The sequence below is a fragment of the Abramis brama genome (genome assembly GCF_963993115.1).
Source record: "Abramis brama genome assembly, chromosome: 10".
In the NCBI taxonomy this organism is placed as follows: domain Eukaryota; kingdom Metazoa; phylum Chordata; class Actinopteri; order Cypriniformes; family Leuciscidae; genus Abramis; species Abramis brama.
In genome coordinates, this window is record NC_139972.1 from 4,735,695 (window position 1) to 4,755,436 (window position 19,742).

At 34.1% G+C, this 19,742-nt stretch overlaps 2 protein-coding genes across 3 annotated transcripts in view; one reads left to right on the plus strand and one right to left on the minus strand.

The window, feature by feature from the left end:
• The first annotated feature begins 3,676 nt into the window (after window positions 1-3,676).
• On the plus strand, window positions 3,677-9,804 carry hspb12 (heat shock protein, alpha-crystallin-related, b12). The gene is made up of 4 exons (XM_084127470.1): window positions 3,677-4,017; window positions 4,089-4,196; window positions 6,858-6,991; window positions 8,111-9,804. Exons 1-4 carry the CDS (start codon window positions 3,795-3,797, stop codon window positions 8,273-8,275), a joined length of 630 nt encoding a protein of 209 aa, XP_083983596.1. The 5' UTR covers window positions 3,677-3,794; the 3' UTR covers window positions 8,276-9,804.
• Window positions 9,805-16,883: 7,079 nt separating this feature from the next.
• clcn2b (chloride channel, voltage-sensitive 2b) overlaps window positions 16,884-19,742 on the minus strand; it is a 68,859-nt gene continuing 66,000 nt past the window's right edge. For both annotated transcript variants that reach the window (XM_084126618.1, XM_084126617.1), the window contains 2 exons: window positions 18,634-18,720; window positions 16,884-17,228 (listed from right to left, as the gene is read on the minus strand). In XM_084126618.1, coding sequence (XP_083982744.1) covers window positions 17,022-17,228; window positions 18,634-18,720 — 294 coding nt within the window. In that variant the 3' untranslated portion in view covers window positions 16,884-17,021. The remainder of the gene's footprint in view (window positions 17,229-18,633; window positions 18,721-19,742) is intronic.

Here is a 19,742-nt window from a genome sequence, read left to right on the forward strand (position 1 = left end):
TAAAAACAATAACTGGTAACACTTTATTTAAAGGTACTACAAGTACTTACTATAGTAATAACGGTAAATTATTTAGTTACAAATTACAAAAAAAAAAATACATAATTACAAGTAACTAACCCTAAACCATACCCGGTAGCACTTTATTTTACAGTACTGTTCCACATTTACATACTTCTAGTAATTGCAATAACTGGGTAATAACGAGGTACTAACCCTGAACCTAACCTTAACCCATGTAATTACCTTATATTACCAGTACTTTCTTACATAAGTACGTGAGTACATGTAAGTCCACATAATGCAACCCCAAACCCTAACCGTAACTCTAAGTACATGTTACTGTCTGAGTATATGTCTACATTTGAGTTTGAATTTACTTCGCGATCGTTAAAAAAAAGTACATTCTATATACTATGAAAACGAGAGATGTAATGTGGACGTACTACATCCGCCATGTTGTTATTATCATGTGACCTACCAGCGTCAGTCTCGTCGCTTCACTGTCATTCATAAATCCTCTCCCGTGGCCTCATAGGATAGTACAGTGTCCATCACACACACACTTCAGAATCTCACCGGAAGAAGTCGGTCATCTGGAGACTGTTCGCCTACTGTTTTTCGAATACTATGCATTCGAACATACTATTATTTTGGCGTACTGTTTTTTGCATAGGCTACTATATAGTCTGTTTATTATAAGCGTGCACTGCAGTTTCTGCCGCTTCAAATAAGCCCTGTAAGGCAGGATGGATTCTGATTGGCTGTCAATGTTTTTATTGTAAAGCAGGATTGATTCTGATTGGCTGTCAATGTTTTTATTGTTCATCAGCTGGAAAAAATCGTACTGAAAGTGACTTCAATGATATCGTGTCTTTTTGCCGTTATTGTTATAGTTGTGTGGACTTTGCAATTCTTTTATATTTAGATCGATTTTTAGAACTGTATCTTTACCTTTATACTTATTGTCCTTGGTGTGATCAGGCCTTAAGAGAAAATAATTTTATTAGATATTAGTTTTATCGACATGCTCAAAAAAGATAAAACAACTTGGGCATCATCAATTTGCCTACAGTTGCACATCAACATCTACAGTGGACACTAGTGCATCATCCTATACACTGCCACCAAGTGGCAAACCATTGTTTGTGGAATTTATTTCCCACTCCAAACCAAGATGGCGGATGGCCAGTCAGATATGCCAAGTTGCTCCGGAATATCGTCCATTCCTTCAGGAGACTCTTGCAGTTAAAAAAAAAAAAATGTTGTACCATCAAGTCACATATAAGCAGTCATATCATTGGTAAAATTTCCAAGTACTGATTTTAGATTGGGAGGAAATTTTGATTAATCATCTGTCCACTAAATTGGACATCATGCAGGACTAGCTATATTTCAGCTACAATTCATACTATTACCGTAACTGTTATACTTGAAAACACTTCATCTGCAGTAACTTTTTTGTTTTTTAAATGTATTTGGGTTATTAGAATGTAATTTGCAGTTACGTCAAAAAAGTAATCTGATTATGTAATGCATGTTACTTGTTATGCGTTACGTTACTCGTAACATCAAAAAGTAATCTGATTACGTAATGCATGTAACTTGTAATGCATTACTTGTAACACCAAAAAAGTAATCTGATTATGTAACACATGTAACTTGTAATGCGTTACTTGTAACATCAAAAAGTAATCTGATCATGTAATGCATATTACTTGTAATAGGCTACATTACTTTACTCATAACATCAAAAAGTAATCTGATCATGTAATGCATGTAACTTGTAATGTGTTACTTTACTCGTTACATCAAAAGTAATCTGATTATGTAACGCATGTAACTTGTAATGCATTACTTGTAACATCAAAAAAAGTAATCTGATTATGTAATGCATGTAACTTGTAATGCGTTACTTGTAACATCAAAAAGTAATCTGATTATGTAACGCATGTAACTTGTAATACATTACTTTACTCGTGACATCAAAAAGTAATCTGATTATGTAACGCATGTTACTTGTAATGCATTACTTGTAACATCAAAAAAGTAATCTGATTATGTAACGCATGTAACTTGTAATAAATTACTTGTAACATCAAAAAAGTAATCTGATTATGTAACATGTTACTTGTAATGCATTACTTGTAACATCAAAAAAGTAATCTGATTATGTAATGCATATTACTTGTAATGTGTTACTTTACTCGTTACGTCAAAAAAGTAACCTGATTATGTAATACATGTTACTTATTATGCGTTAATTTACTCTGATCATATAATGGTCTTGTTAAGCGTTACTCCAAGATTGAAAACACCTGATCGCTAGTTTTTCCACAGTCTGAAAACATCACTAGATCAATGTAGATTTCAGTCTGAGGTTTTCTCAGAGAGGAGAGCTATGGTAGAAATTTGTCCATTTTGAACATAATCAGAATTATCAGAAGTATCAGCTAATAAGGGTAAATCGAGTGGAGGGAGCATGAGCGTTTACTATGTAGTCTGAGTTGGGTTTCCACAGAGTTGTATCTCCACCAGACCAGTTCTGATATCAAAGACACGCAACGTTCAACTTGTTTGAAGTTCTCCTTCTGCTGGTCGGACAGGAACAAACTCAATTGCGTTTGCAATAATTTAACCTGTATTATATTTTTTGTATATATGTGACCCTGCATCACAAAAGCAGTCACATTTGTGGCAATCGCCAACAATTGTATGGGTCAAAATTATAGATTTTTATTTTATGCCAAAAATCATTAGGATATTAAGTAAAGATCATGTTCCATGAAGATATTTAGTAAATTTCCTACCGTAAATATATAAAACATGTATTTGTGTGAGTGAATGCAGCACAATCGCCAACATAAATGAACAACTTTAAAGGAGATTTTCTCAGTGTTTTTTTGCACCCTCAGATTCCAGATTTACAATAGTTGTATCTCGACCAAATATTGTCATATCCTAATAAACCATATATCAATGGAAAGCTTATTTATTCAGCTTTCAGATGATGTATACAAATCAATTTAAAAATAATTCACATATTTTATAGTTTTCACATGATTTTAAATTATTTTATTCATTGGTTTGTTAGATGCAGTATTACTGTGTTATTACTGTATTATGTTTAATAATGTATCTCTTTGGTTAAAACCAAAAACGCATACTGTCCATTGAAGTGGACGTCTAAATCTCTTTGTAAAATGTGTAAAAGAAAAAAAAAAGTTCAGATCTTGTTTTTCATGCACTAAGATAAATAAAAACAGAGGATAAAAAATCCTGACTGAGGATGTCATAATTCATGCATGAAAGAGTTCAAAACAAGCATCTATTCATTCATTCATTAGTCCTGACATTGATTAGGTTTACTTGTAATTGATAAACACACACTTGTGTTTAAGATACAAATCTGTACATTTTTATTTATTTATTGTTTGTTTGTTTGTTTTTTAACCCTGACTGGGTTTACTTTTAATTGATATACACTTTTAGTGTTCAAAAATTACTAATAATTTTTGTTTGTTTTGTTGTTTTTATTATCATTTTATGTATTTATTTGCAGTTTTTCGATCAGTTGGATTCTGCGGGACTTTCTGATCACACTGTCTCCCGCTGATTTGGAGAAGTTTTCCATGTCTTATCTCGTTGACCGTTATTCCAGGAGTGGATTCCAGAGCCAAGGCCTTTTATGGAGTGGTTAGGGTGTCCAGCTGACCCATAATGCACTGCGTCTGCTCGCTATATGAGAGCCGTTCACAGCAGAGGCCGTGCTTCTCTCCTCCACCCGTGAGCCCATGGCTTCTTCAGCCTCGTCGTTCCAGCGCTCGTCGCGTTACAGCACCAGCACCGTCAGATCCTTCAACACCGACTCCCTCCACCCGAGACTTCACAGTGAGTTTGGAGAAGAAACATCCATCAGCTCCATCACAAACGGGTTCGAACCCGAGGCCTTCAGCCGTTGCCATGGTGATGTGCAGGATGAGTCATCGTGGGGCGAATCCTTTGGAGGTTATCAAGGTAAAAACGGTTTAATTCCACAGTGATCAAGAGTCTTTTATGAGTTACCGAGGTAAACAAGTGTTTTATAGGTTACCAAGGTGACCGAGAGTCTTTTGGAGGTTACCATGGGGACCAACAGTACCAGACACCCCAAGGAGGAAACCAGGGCGACTGGATCCTCGGAGATGAAGTACAGGGTGAGTGAGCAGAACACAGTTTTAATGGAAAAGTTCACCAGGCAATAGGTCCAAGATTTATTCAGCTTTATTTGTGGATATTTTTGTGAAGGAAAAAAAGTTGTTCAATTAAAAACAAAAAGTATACTTTCATGTTTCATTTTGATGTTCTTTCTGATGGGATTGGAGTGAAGTGAGTAACAAACCCCCCAGAGAGCATTAATCAGCGCTCAGAGCCCAAAACTAAGCAGAAAACAGTGTGAAACAGTGATGTACAGCTGCTGTGAGACCTCAGGAAGGAGAAACCACAGTTATATTGTGCACTGTAAGAAAAAAACCTGTAGAAGAATGGAAAAAAGGTACAGGTAAATTTCGGCTAGGACATTTATAGACACTTCCTTTAACCCTAAATCACAATGCAATGCATAGTTCAAATTACACCTGTGAACACTTAAAACACTTTTTACTATTTTTGCAAACTTTTTAAATCTAACTTCTTTTAGACTTCAAAAGTATATATATATATGAAGAGTTCAGATGCAAAAGCCTCTCAGTGCCATCTGAAATTTTCTTCTAGAATGATAATTTTTATCAAGCTTGTATATTTAAGTTCAGTAATTTCACTTAAATGGCAATGAAAATTACCTATTAATTGTCATTTAAGTGAAATTACTGAACTTAAATATACAAGCTTGATAAAAATGATCATTCTAGAAGAAAATTTCAGATGGCAGTTAGAGGCTTTTGCATCTGAACTCTTCATATATACAGTATGCATATATATATATATATATATATATATATATATATATATATATATATATATACAGTATGTATATATATATATATATATATATATATATATATATATATATATATACTTAATCTGTACTTGTATTAATTAAGTTAAAGGTAATTTAAGTAAACTTAAAGTGAGTGCACTTTCATGACTGTTTGACTGTTTCTTCTTAATTTTTTTTGTTTCATATAGAGATCATGATTCTCCCACGATTCTGAACAGACAACAACAAAATAACATGTAAATTACAAGTTCTTACAAAATATTTATTGCTGCAGTCTATTTAAAACATACGTAATTAATTTTAATGAATTATTTATTTAAAAAATCGGTTTGAGTGAAGGATTCGATGAGGAATACATTTTGTCACTTGTCACCACCTACTGGTGTAATTGATAAAAAATATATGTGACCCTGGATCACGTCACCAGTCAAGAGTCGCACGGGTATATCTGTGGCAATAGCCAACAATACATTGTATGGGTCAAAATTATTTTTCTTTTATGCCAAAAATCATTAGGATATTAAGTAAAGATCATGTTCCATGAAGATATTTAGTAAATTTCCTGCCATAAATATATAAAACATGTATTTGTGTGAGTGAATGCAGCACAATCGCCAACATAAATGAACAACTTTAAAGGAGATTTTCTCAGTGTTTTTTTGTACCCTCAGATTCCAGATTTTCAATAGTTGTATCTCAACCAATATTGTCCTATCCTAACAAACCATACATCAATCGAAATTTTATTAATTCAGCTTTCAGATGATGTATAAATCTCAATTTCACAAAATTGACCCGTGTGACTGGTTTAGTGGTCCAGGGTCACATATTTGAAGCAGTGCAAAAGGTGATTTTCTCAATTTTGATCGCTACTCTAGACGTCAGTGTTTATATCCAAACTATAAACTTTTATCCCAGTACTTCTGTGATAATATGAATTATTTTAACACAGGAATAATGATACTGTGTGGCTGAAAAACCTGTTTGTGAAGCTGTTTCTGGCTCAGAACACAGATCTGAATGTTCGCTGTGATCGGACAGAAGAATCGCTGTCATTTAGGGATAAGATCGTGTGTGTTTGAACCGAGATCTTTTTACAATAAATCATACCGCTCTAAACTAGCCTGCCGAGTGAAGCTACAGGTTTGGATAATTTCCTAAGAGGCTTCATTTAGTGTATGTTTACACGACAACGATGTAGGCCTACTGATCCCCATTCACACGGATCCGTGAAAATGACTAAAAAGGCTGTATTCTGGTGGTGGATGAGGAGAGATTCCCTGATATGATTGTAAGGCGCTTTGGGTGTACAGTATATGAAAGCGCTATTTAAATGCCTCACTCATTCATTCATTCATTCCTTCTGCTGCCAGGCCAGTAGGTGGCGATGTCACTTTGTCAAGAAACACCCCGTGAACACGTAATACACATGAGCTTGACGTCACCATTTTCACAAATTCACGTTTTTGTTGTTTATGCGGAGACGATAAAGGCATTGTTTTCAAAAGCTTGTGCTTTCAGACACCCAAACCTATTGTCGTATAAATGAACGTAAAAGTTTTTATGCGTTTTGGCCGTTCGTTTACACGATAACGGCGTTTTGGGTGCCTGAAAATGCAAACTTTTGAAAACGGGTTTCAAAGTGCACGTTTTTGGAAACGGTCTCCGTGTAAACAACAAAAACGTGAATCTCTGAAGACGATCGCCATCTACTGGCCTGGCAGCAGAATACAGCAGAATACAGCGTTTTTCCGTGTGAATGAGGATCGTTTTGACAATGGTGTCTTCTGTACGCGGGAAACTCAAAGGTAAAACTTCTCCATTTTAAGCATATCGTTGTCGTGTAAACGTACTGCTCATGTTTATGTTTCCATTTCAGCTCGCGGCTCCGGTGTGAGCGCGGTCCGAGCGAGGGGGAACCGCTACTTTCTGTCTGCAGACATCAGCGGGTTCGAGCCTCATGAAGTGGTTGTGGTGGCGTATAATCAGCGTGTGGTTATTCATGCGGAGAAGGTGTGTGTGATCTCAAATATTCAGAATAGCATGCTAACGGCTGTCTCAGGAGTATGCAGTATATTCACAGTATGCATACATGTATATGTGTGAAACACACCCCTTGTGATAAAGAAGTATGCTTAATGTGCACTTCAATACTTAAAAGTGTATTTTTTCAAAAATTGTAACTGCAGATAACATATTTGTGACCCTGGATCACAAAACCAATCACATGTCGCACAATAGCCAACAATACATTGTATGGGTCAAAATGATCGATTTTTCTTTTATGCCAAAAATCATTAGGATATTAAGTAAAGATGAAGATATTTTGTAAATATCCTACCGTAAATATATAAAACATGTATTTTTGTGAGTGAATGCTGCACAATCGTGAACATAAATGAACAACTTTAAAGCTGTTCATTTATGTTAATAACTATACTATTTCTGTAATAAGTAGCCTACTCTTTTTAAACATATACAACAGTGTAGACTACTTATTTTTTTAATATAATAACTCATTAATAATAATACATAAAAAAAATTATTGGATTAAAAAATAAAGTACTGTATTTCTTTCTGTCTCGAATTACACCGAACAGTGTAGAATACTATAGTTTGAAGTGTTTATCGATGCATACTACATATAGTTTCAAATACTGCAAGATCTTTATTTTGAAAGAAATTAATACTTTTATTCAACAAGGACACATTAAAATTGATTAAAAGTTACAGTAAAGACATTTATAATGTTACAAAAGATTCTATAAAAATGCTGTTCTTTTCAACTTTTTATTCATCAACGAATCCTGAAAAATAAAATGTATCTCAGTTTCCACAAAAATATGATGCATTGATGATAATCAGAAATATTTCTTGAAATATATTAGAATGATTTCTGGAGGATCATGTGGCACTGAAGACTGGAGTAATGATGCTGGAAATTCAGCTTTGATCACAGGAATAAATGAAAATTTAACAGTAATTTTGAATAGTAATAATATTTCACTATATTACCATATTTTCTGATCCAATAAATGCAGCCTTGATGAGCAGAAGAAACTTCTTTCAAAAACATTTAAAAATCTTCCCAACCCCAAACCTCTGAACGAGTCTGTCTTGTCCTGCTTTCAGATCGGAGCAGACGGGAGCGTTGCAGGAAAGTTTACCCAGAAGTCTGTGCTTCCAGCAGACATGAACCCTTTATCTGTGAGCAGTGAACTGACCCCCGAGAAGATGTTGATCATCAGCATTGAACGCATCCGTGACCTTTCACCTTTGACCTCTGACCTTCTGTGATCTCAACACTTCAGAGAGGAGAAACAGTCAAAGCAAACCTAGACTCAAACTCCACCGAACCAAAAAACACAACGTCAGGGAGGATGTATTCTTAATCTCAGATATGATATATTAAGTTAATGTATTTTAGAAGAAAAGGTTCTATGGAATCTTCAAGGGTTCCGTCAGGCGCTTCATATTTAGAACCTTTAGGGGTTCCATCATGGGATCATAGATTTAGTTTTATTTATTTTAATAAAATTTTATGAATTAAACAGCTTGTAAACATACTTTATCACTAGAAAAAATAACCCGTTAAACATGAAAGTATTACACGATCATTTGAGACTTTTCTCATTATATAGAACATTAGAATATAATATTAGATAGAATTAATTATTATTACATGGAATATTTTTGGTATAAAGAGTTCTTTAACATTGAGTCAAGAACCCTAGAGTTCTATGTAGACCCTATAAGAAGACTCTTTGATTTCTACTCATTATCTTTCAACTGTTAGTTGGTAAGAAGTAAAGATAATCACAAACAGAAGATGTGTCTTGAATCAGTCATATGACTTTACTGCACAGTATATTCACATATCACAAACATCATCTCAAAAAGTCTTTCATCTGCACCAAAAAACATTTGATTTGCACATACCCTCTAAAAAATGCTGGGTTGTTTCAACCCAAATTTGGGTCAAGTATGGACAAACCCAACCGTTGGGTTAAAAATGTAATTAAAATTTTTAACCCACATTCTAAAAACTGCTGGGTTGTTTCAACCCAACTTTGGGTCAAATATAGACAAACCCAGCCGTTAATTGGGTTAAATTTTTAAATTAAATTTTTAACCCAACGTTTGGGTTTGTCCATACTTGAACCAAATTTGGGTTGAAACAACCCAGCATGAACCTGAACTTGAATTTACCAACACTTCATGTGTGGATGGAGTCAGTAGTTTGATCTTGTTAATTTGATCTTTCTTGAGTTTCTTCCCTGATGTTTTCAGAGTTTTGTGTAACAGTAACAGTTTTATAATACACCATCTAAACCTTGAGATACATGCACTGAAAAAAAAAAAAAAAAAAATCAAAAATGTTTGGAGTGTTTTACAAGAAAATATAATTTGTTTGTTTTTTTACTTCAAAATTTGATGTTTAATTCCATGTTTTACCTGCCATTTCTTTGTAATTATTTAGTGAAATTTAGTAATTAATTCTACACAGTTTTTTTTTCAGTGTGAGTCACAAATACATAATGTTTGTCAATGGAGAATCAATATTTAGACCATTTAAAAATCATTCTCTTTCCAGTTTTCTAACATAAAGCAATGTCATAAATCATCTTTTCCTGAGTCAGGTTTTATGTTAATCAGCCACTTTGTATATCTTGATTTATTTATGTGTTTATTGTTTTGTTTCTACACTGTCATTTTTTCATCCATTTCCAATATTTTTTTTATGTATTTATCCATTTTCCATATTGTATATTTTAACGAAACTCTTTAAATGCTCAAAGCTGTGCCAATAAAGTTTACTGAGTCTGACTCTCCATGTAGAAGATTATGATAAAGATTATGATAAAGGTGAATATAGAGGGAAAAGATGTGATTTCAGGACTGGGCAAGAACTCAGCTCAGGTCTCTCATTTTAATTCATATGGCTTGTTTTAATGATAATGTTCTTACTATTAACTGTTCTTTACAAAATGGCTCTTATAAAAAAATATATATAAAAATTTGAGTTCATACCTGTGAAGAGCTTATGATGCACACTAATAAACAATTATTTCCCTAGTATATTTGCCCTGTTTTCCAGCACAAATATCTAAACATTCTTAAATCAAGATACATTTAGGCCATCCTTAAAAATATTCTTGTTTGCCGTAACCCGACCGACCCTGTCAATTTAGTACCGACCCAATTATTTATTTTTTTCCCCTTTTAGTCCGACCGACTTGCCGGTTGTAAAATGCGTTAAGACCGACCGATTTTTTTTTTTTTTAACTCTTCAAACAACTAATACAAATGCAATAAAATAATATTAGTTATTAAGTACTGTGAATATAAATTGCCTAGACCTACATACAAACATAAGCTAAGTTCTTTCTTTTAAATAAAAACCCGTGGCGCGTCATCTATGATTATGTTTACACCATTGGTTAACGCATGTCACACTACGGCCTGCAGGCTAGGTTCGCTTCGTTTCATTCACTGTCAATGGTTCGCACTTGTAATGATGGCTGCGGCTTTACTCTAAAGATTATTTCATTTTTATATGTTGTTGAATATGGTTTATTAAAAAATAAACATATGAGAGCGTGTTATAGGCTATATGTCATGTTTTAGTCAGATATGACGACACTACTGCAACACGCATTGCCGCAGATGAAGCTGAGCATCAACGTGCTATCGCAAATCAAAGTGAAAGTAAGTCGCAGACGCTTAACACACAATCATCTTCATTAAATGTAAAGAAACAAAATGATCTTACCAGGGCTGTTTCCGCTTTCTCTTATTGCGGGCTTTGATTCAGAAATTTTAGCTGATGATCAATAAAATAATGTAGCCTATCTCATAACTGTTGCTTTCGGTGACGTGCACTCCATTAAATCTGCATATAGCGGGAATTGAAGATCGGATTTATCCGCAAAAAAACAACAAAAACACACATTTGTATATGTAACCAGGTGTAAATGGAATCGTTTTGATAAATCAGATTCCAATCCGATCTGAGAAAACGCATGAAGTGGCCTGGTGTGAACAGCCCCTAGACATCGGTGAAAAATGTCCCCTCCCCCCGACCCCATTTTTTTTTTTTTTTTATACAAAAAAAATACTTTTTTATATATATATTTTTTATATATATAAAAATATAGACCTACCTACCGACCCTTTTTTCTTTCTTTTTTTTTGCTGTTACTGCAAACCAAAATATTTTTAAGGATGGCCTTACTGGAGAAGCAAAATGACTCAAGATATTAAGTTTTGCTGTCCGAAAAATCCATCAAAATAAAGTGAGTTTATGCTTGAAATGAGAAAAAAAGAAGAAATTGCCAACGAGGTCAGAAACATGATCTTAATTCAAAGGGAAAAGCCTGTCGTCTTCCCAAATAGTTATGAAAACTTCAACACCCATAATGCACTGGGCATGATGCCATCCAACGCCACTCCCACCAGTCTGCTATAAATACACTTACCAGAGTCAAATCCAGATTGCTTGAGTAGGAAATACTTCTGAGCAAACTTTTACTCATAATGGTGTCGATTTGTGTCGTTCCCGGCTGCAAGATTTCAAAGAGTGAACGTTTAGCAGGAGTGTTTCTTTCGGTTTCCAGTGAGGATCCAGAGCGTTGGATAAAGCCTGAAAAGATTCATAAATATGGAGAGAACACTGCGACTGAATATCTGACAAATGTTTGTACTCAACATCTCAAACGGGATGACCAGGAACAGTTTTAGGCCAAACACGGGGAAAACTGATGGAAACTGCCGTTAAAATACGACAATAAATCATGAAAAACATAATAGGTATTTTATGTAGGTCTATAAATAACATTCAGAAACTGTATGCTATGATTAAAATGAATAAGGATCAATAAATAAACACGGTTTGTGTTGAAGAGCCGCTAACAAAGTCACTTATTCACAAGTGTAAATGTGCAGCATGAGTTTCTAAAAGATTGAAGTCTGTCAGGTAAAACAAGCTTTTTGATGCAATTCACCAAAGACTTCTGTTTTATTCCAGTTATTATTCCCTATCTGAGGCTTCCGGAAATATTCGAACAAAGTTGCGTTTAAAATGAAGTTTAATGGTGCAACGCATTCAGTAGTGCGCGAGTCGTAACGTATTGTGTATTTTTCATGGTCTTAGTGGGGGAAAAATCTTACATAAGCAACATTTTAAATGTCTCTCTTTGTATTTTTACCAATGGCAAATAAAGTTCTGGAATAATAAATCATATGGAGAGAAAGGAAAACAGACAGATCTTATGAATTAATTAAGAGAAAGTTTAAAGAAAGTTCGTCTAACATACTGTCAGTTACCAAAGATGGCAAAATATTGCAAAATATAAATGAAAAACGACTCAAACATAATTATGCATGTTATTTACACTATTTAATCAAATAAATGTTGCCTTTGAATAACACTTATTTACAGATGATTTACAGATATTTAAGCTATATTAATTTTTTAAAAAGAAGTAATTTTGCTTCTCAAGTAAATGTATCTTGATTTAAGAATATTTAGATATTTGTGCTGAAAACATGACAAAAATACAAATTTTTGCAGTGTAACTTTACGGGTTAAAGTCTCTCACGTAAGCGGATGTTTCTAATGATATTGAGATGTTCTGCTCTTTTATGACAGATGGGATATTCCTCTGTGTGAATGTGTCTCCAACATGAAACTCACTCAGGGCTTTATAACCTACTTACAGCGACAGCCAATCAGACGACAGAAGAGCAACACAGCCAATCAAACGACAGAAGAGCAACACAGCCAATCAGAACTCAGGAGAAACACACAACTACAAGAGAACACACCAGTCTGAATGTCCTCATGTTAAAATCTCTTTATTTATCCCTGATATACAAAAACTTTTTGTTCTATTGCTGAGCTTGATTTTTTTTTTCCTGTGAAAAACAGCAGAAGTTTTGCTGTTGTCGTCGCTTTAACTCTCGCTGAAGATTGATGAAACTCTGAGAACGGCCAGATTTACACTGTAAACGGAGTGAGTGTGGAGATTTAGTAAGAGGTTTTGGACTAACACTGTTTGTTTGTGTGGAAATGAAACGCTTTTTGGCCCTCAGAGTTTCTAGAGCTCCACTGGGAAACATTATTAGCTTAGTTTGTATTTTTGTCTCGTTTTCCCAGTACAAATATCTAAACGTTCTTAAATCAAGATGCATTGACTGGAGAAGCAAAATTATTTAAGATATTAAGGCTCATTTACAAAAAAAAATGATCGAAATGAAGCGAGTTTGTGCTTAAAACAAGAACAAAACCTGCTGGTCTGAAAAATAATCTTGTTTTACTTGTTTAAAGTTTATTTTTCTGATCTCCACTGGGTTTTTTCCGAGCACAAAACTACATTTTTCAGTAAATATTTTAAGTAATTTTGCTTCTCCAGTAAATGTATCTTGATTAGAGAATATTTAGATATTTGTACTGGAAAACAAGTCAGAAACACTGAGCAAGAAAACATTTTTCACAGTGTTAAAAACATTTGGAAACACTTCTCAACACAGCTCAGCTCTTTTTCTTTACAAAAATATGGTTATCTCCCCACAAAGTCATTAATTCTGGTTACTAATGAACAACAAAAACACAAATGTTATTGCACAAATATACATTATCTTCCAATTACTGAAAATAACGACAATAATATCAAAAATAAAATCACTGTTGATCTACTTCGCTGATCACATGTAAGATTGTTAATAAATATGATTCTCGCAACAACATATTTCTAATACATGAAATGAAATGGACCACCACAACATAATAATAATAATCTATAAACGAGATGAAAATGCATCAAATAAAACAGAAGCGATCATGATTTGCTCTTTTGGTCACTTTAACATGTTTAAAGGAGTGTATCTGACAGTACTAGATAAAGGTCAAAGGTCAGAGGTGATTCTGACACACAAAACTCTCTCGTGTTTCCACAAAGTTCAGTCCAACCATTGCATATCCTTCAAATCAGTCTGACTTTTGCAGTTTTGCGTCACACAACAGAAGCAGGAGGCAAAAATGACCAAAGAAAAGAACAAATAATGGCAAAAGGAAGAAAATATTTAAGTTAACATGATATTTTAAATATATTAAAATCTGTAAATCTACATGAATCAACACAAAAATAAGCCTCTCCTCCACCGGCCAACAGATTAAAGCTTATTGGTCAAATCTGTCAGTCAAATTCAATTCGGTTGAAATTAAAAGGATGAGCTAATGAAACGCAGAGTCACGAAACACTTATAAATCACAACAAACATTTACAACGGTCAATACAACACTCGCAGATTTGACTTTTTGTTCTGTTCGGCTATTGTTCGTAGAAACGCAGGAATAGGTTTCAGTTGAATCTCACAAAAACCGTCAAGAACACGTCTGTCACGTTAAAAATAAGACATTATAATAAAACTTCATGCATTATAACGGTATTCATAATGTATGTTACAATGCATCTTTGCATGAATAATTGTAACCAAAGTTCAAATGCATAATATTTTCAGATTCCTTGTTCTATCTGCAATTGGTTGTCGTTTTAATGCATTATACTTTCTAAAGGTGTGTTTGATTAATAAATACGCATCAACTGGGGTTAAAATTATTCACGAGATCATACGATGCATTGTAAGGCATAATTAATGCATTAAAAATACTTTTAGAATGCATTATAAAGGGTTTAAGTGCATTACATTTTGCGTTAAGAAAATGCATCTTTACCTTTAGGACCATTAAGATTTTTTGCATTAAAAATAATATTGATATAATTTAAGTATTTATACACCATAGTAGCATTTGTTATTTTTGATTTTTTTTTTGTATTTTTCATTATTCTCAATGATTTTCATTTAAATTCTCATTACAGAAAAATGCATATTTGCTATTTTTGATATACTTTGCAAATAATGAAAGATACAAAACAGATTATGATTTTCATTTAAATTCTCATTACAAAACTGTGTTATTGTTTATAGTCAGAGTTTTGAGATATAAATGCGTAATTGCAAGAAGAAAGTCCAAATTGTGAGATATAACATCACAATTGTGATGTACCGTATATAGTCCGAATTTAGAGATTTCTAAATTACAAAAAATTCTCATTACAAAAAACAAAAAGAACAACAGAAAAGAAAATTACAACTGCAACTGTAGTGTAAATGATGCAGAAAATAAATACTTATTTTTTGGTAATGAGAATATAAATGAAAATCATAATTGAGAATTACAACAAAAAATGCAAAACAAACCAAAACATCCAAACACAATAAAAAATGTGAAAATCTAAAAAATCTTAATGGTCAATTGCACAAACACACTCAAATTTGGTTCTCAATATGAGTTGATCTTGACAGGTTTTGTGAAATTCATCATCAGTCATCATAGACATTTTTAAAACTTGTCCTGCCAAAGTTTCAACAACAGAGAGAAAGAAAGACGGAGAGATTTTCCCGTCTGACGAGACGTGCTGTTCATATTCAGACTCAAACAGTGATCTCTGGATCTATCAAACTTTAAGTGCTAAACTGATCTGAAAGAACATTACATTCTCCTGGATCAAAAAAAATAAAACAAAAATTAGTGGTTATTGCAAAGCACATACTCTCACTGTTAGTTTGCATGAATAACAATATTGTCAGTTCAAATGTTATCGTTGTGTTCAACCGTCCTTTTAGTGCAAAACATGCATAAGATAAATGGTGGCGAATCTTTTTTTAAAAAGGCTCGTTAGTGTTCAGGCTACGTCATTTCCAAATCAGAAACCCATAAAAGTGCGCATTATTACACAACAGTATCAGAGCTCGATGAGTTGATACGGTTTCGCTGTTAGTCTGAATCTGACCAGATAACACACATATAAAGGCTTTGGCTTGAAACAGCAACTAAATCTGCTCTCGGAGAGGAACAACAACAAAAGTGAAAAGATATCACTCCCACTCCGTCTCGTTCTCTCCATCACTCTTCTCTCTCTGCGTTTCGCCTACACCGCTCACATACTGTACACTCTTTATATATATATAGAGAGAGGTGAATGAATGCCCACAGACTCCATGATGACAGATGAAGCGTCCAAACAGATCTTGTGTATCACGGTTTTTGGTAACACTTTACAACAAGGTTTCATTTCCTAACATTAGTTAATGAACTAACATGGACATTTGTTAACTCACATTAACAAAGGGTAATGAAAACACACAGCTCGTTGTTAGTTAAAGCGTTAAAGGGATAGTTCACCCAAAAATTAAAATTAGCCCATGATTTACTCACCCTGAAGCCATCCTAGGTGTGTATGACTTTCTTCTTTCAGACGAACACAATCAGAGTTATATTAAAAAATGTCCTGGCTCTTCCAAGCTTTATAATGGCAGTGAATTGCTGTTTCTGTTTTGAAATATACACTTTTATGATGGATAGATGCACTTTTATGATGGACAGATGCACTTTTATGAAGGACAGATGCACTTTTATGATGGACAGATGCACTTTTATGATGGACAGATGCACTTTTATGATGGACAGATGCACTTTTATGATGATAGATGCACTTTTATGATGTATAGATGCACTTTTATGATGGATAGATGCACTTTTATCATGGATAGATGCACTTTTATGGACTTCAAAACAGAAACAGTCATTCACTGCCATTATAAAGCTTGGAAAAGCCAGTAAATTTTTTAATATAACTCTGATTGTGTTCGTCTGAAAGAAGAAAGTCATACACACCTAGGATGACTTCAGGGTGAGTAAATCATGGGCTAATTTAAATTTTAATTTAAACTATCCCTTTAACTAATGTTAACAAATGAAACCTTATTGTAAAGTGTTATCACAAGTGAAAAGAGTGACTGAAAGGGTAACATATGGATCTGTCTCACATATAAACACACATACTGTACAAGCACACACACACAAGTCTCGATGCTCCCTGATTCTCCAACACTAGTGTAGGAAGTAAAGACAGGAAGACCTGAAAGCGAGCGGAGAATCCAGGTTTTTTGGATGCGTCTCTGAATAGTTGGCGTGCCGTCACTGGGACTTGTCGTCGGAGTCGGAGGTGTTTGGTTGGTGTTCTCTGGGAAGTGTGATGCTGGTGTGACGGTCCCACAGTTTGTGAAGTTCAGTGGCTTCGCTCTCGCTGCTCGTGCCACTCGTCCCGCTGTCTCTGAAACTGGCCAGCGGGGGGCGCACTTTCACTCCCTTCACCGTCATGGAGCCCTCGATGGCTTTACGCAGCTACGACACAAACCAGAGCTGGTTAACAACTCCTCAAAAGTGTTATACGTTTAGTTGTTTTAGTATGATTTATATATGTACAGAGCACCGCACATGACATGCGGACAAAAAAAATATATATTGTGGCGCTGACACTGTTTATTCTCTGTTATAAATATGTTTACTTGATTCACTTACTGTTGGGGGGAGGTGTCCGGGAGGGAAATGGTTAAGGGGGAGGGGCTTAGGGAGGAAAGGGGGGTTTTTGAGGGGGAACTAGCGGGTGGCGGAGAAAAGAAAGTGGAAGTGGAAGGACATCTCTGTTTTGGGGAATAGTTAGGACACCTCCTGATACCCGTGTTTAGGTTGTACACGTTCAGGAAATAAACTTCAGCCGTTTGGTGCTTATAAACCGGATCCTCGTCTCCTGTCTGTTTCTCTGGGAAAGTGCACGACGTCACAATATATATCGTGGCTACAAATTAACAATTCGCTTCTATCACTTACCAATACGTCAGCACATTTGAATCATTTGTTCCTTGGTTTTAGGTAAATTGTGCGTCTGATATAATTTGTTCCCAAGTTTTACTAAATCGTGCGCACAGTATAATAATTTGTTCCCTAGTTTTGCTAAATCGTGCGCAATAATTCTTTCCGTAGTTTTAAGAAATTGTGCACACAATATAATAATTCTTTCCCTATTTTTACAAAATTGTGCGCATGATATAATAATTTGTTCCCTATTTTTACAAAATTGTGCACATGATATAATAATTTGTTCCCTATTTTTACTAAATCGTGCGCTCAATATAATAATTCGCTCACTAGTTTTACAAAATAGTGCGCTCAATATAATAATTTGCTCACTAGTTTTACGAAATCGTGCGCACAATATAATAATTAATTCCCTCGTTTTACTGAACCGTGTGCGCAATATAATAATTTGTTCCCTAATTTCCCTAAATCGTGCGCACAATATAATTTGTTCACTAGTTTTACTAAATCGCACACATGATATTATTCGTTCCCATTAATTAATAAATCAAAAGTGACATTAAAGACATTTATAATGTTACAAAAGATTCAGTTTTTTAAAATATATGCTGTTCTTTTGAACTCTCTATTCTTCAAAGAATCCTGTGATGCAACAATGCATCATGGTTTCCACAAAAATATGAAGCAGCACAACTATTTTCAACATTTAGAAATATTTCTGAAGGATCATGTAAAAAATTCAGCTTTGATCACAGGAATAAATTACACTTCACATAGAAAACAACTATTTTAAATTGTAATAATATTTCACATTATTGCCATTTTTATTGTATTTTTGATCAAATAAATGCAGCCTTGGTGAGCAGAAGAGATAATAAAAGAGATATAATATTGTAATATTGGTGTTTGTGTGTGACTGCTGAACTCTCACCTCTCTCAGCGAAACAACTCCAATAAGTCGTCCGATACTGGTGACGTACGCGTGATCCAGACCCAACAGAGAGAAGATGGTGTGAGTCTGCCAGAGAGACAAAGAGGTTCATCATTGAAACATGACTGTTTAATTTTGGTCTTTTAAAATAAATGAGTTTAATATCCTCTAAACCACAGGGATGCAACCCAAACACCTTTAGCTCTTACAGCCAAAGGCACATTCTTAGTATAGAAATCTTTCATTATATTTGAAGCACCAGTTATGTTTAAAGCAAATGTGTCTTTTTGTTGCCACAAAAAAGCACGCTTTGCAGAAAGAAAAATCAATCTCAAATATCATTAAGGATATTAAACTTGCATTCCTGTAAAGAAATCAATACACTATTAACAATATTAAGTGATGAATTTATATTGTGCATTTTATAATCATAACATGAAGTTAAAATCTTATCTGAAATGTTTCACTTATTAATAAATAAATGTTAAAAGCACATAGCATAGCACAGAATTTATGATAAATGCTTGACTTGGAGAAAGAATTGAAAAAAAATTATATATATTCTGCATTTCACCACTGCTCTGGCTTGTTTCCTATTCTAGCTTTCTAATAAACCTGGCGTTATATACTGTGAATAATCGCTGGCACTGTAATAAACAGCTTCAGATAAAAGCTTACATAAAAGTGAATAAATGTTAATGTAAATGAACATGTGATAGGTCATGTGACTGGACAGACTAGGAAGACTATGTTACCTGGCAACATCGGCACAACACATGAATTTTAAATAAAAAGAACAAAATTAAGAACAAAAACTTCTTAGCAAAAAAATAAAAAGTAAAACCGTATATAATTTTTTTTAAATATATGAACATACATGCTAGTGTTTTCATGAAAAATTACATTGTGACTGTTGGTGCATGACACTTTGGGTAACATTGCAAGTGGAAAACATTACATTTCCTGGAAAACGTACTAAATTCTGATCACAGGATTAAGTTTTACATTTAGTAAGTTTTCTGCGTGAAATGTTACTCAAAGTGTCATGCACACAAAACATGAGAATTCAAATATGAAGCAACAAAAAGCACAAAAAACATGTGGACTTA

Excerpts from the sequence above, each read along its gene's own strand:
- hspb12 (XM_084127470.1), top strand. The coding sequence starts at position 3,795 with ATGGCTTCTTCAGCCTCGTCGTTCCAGCGCTCGTCGCGTTACAGCACC. Across the intron at positions 4,018-4,088 it reads ATCCTTTGGAGGTTATCAAG|GTTACCAAGGTGACCGAGAG; the intron begins GTAAAAACGGTT and ends AGTGTTTTATAG. Across the intron at positions 6,992-8,110 it reads TGGTTATTCATGCGGAGAAG|ATCGGAGCAGACGGGAGCGT; the intron begins GTGTGTGTGATC and ends TCCTGCTTTCAG.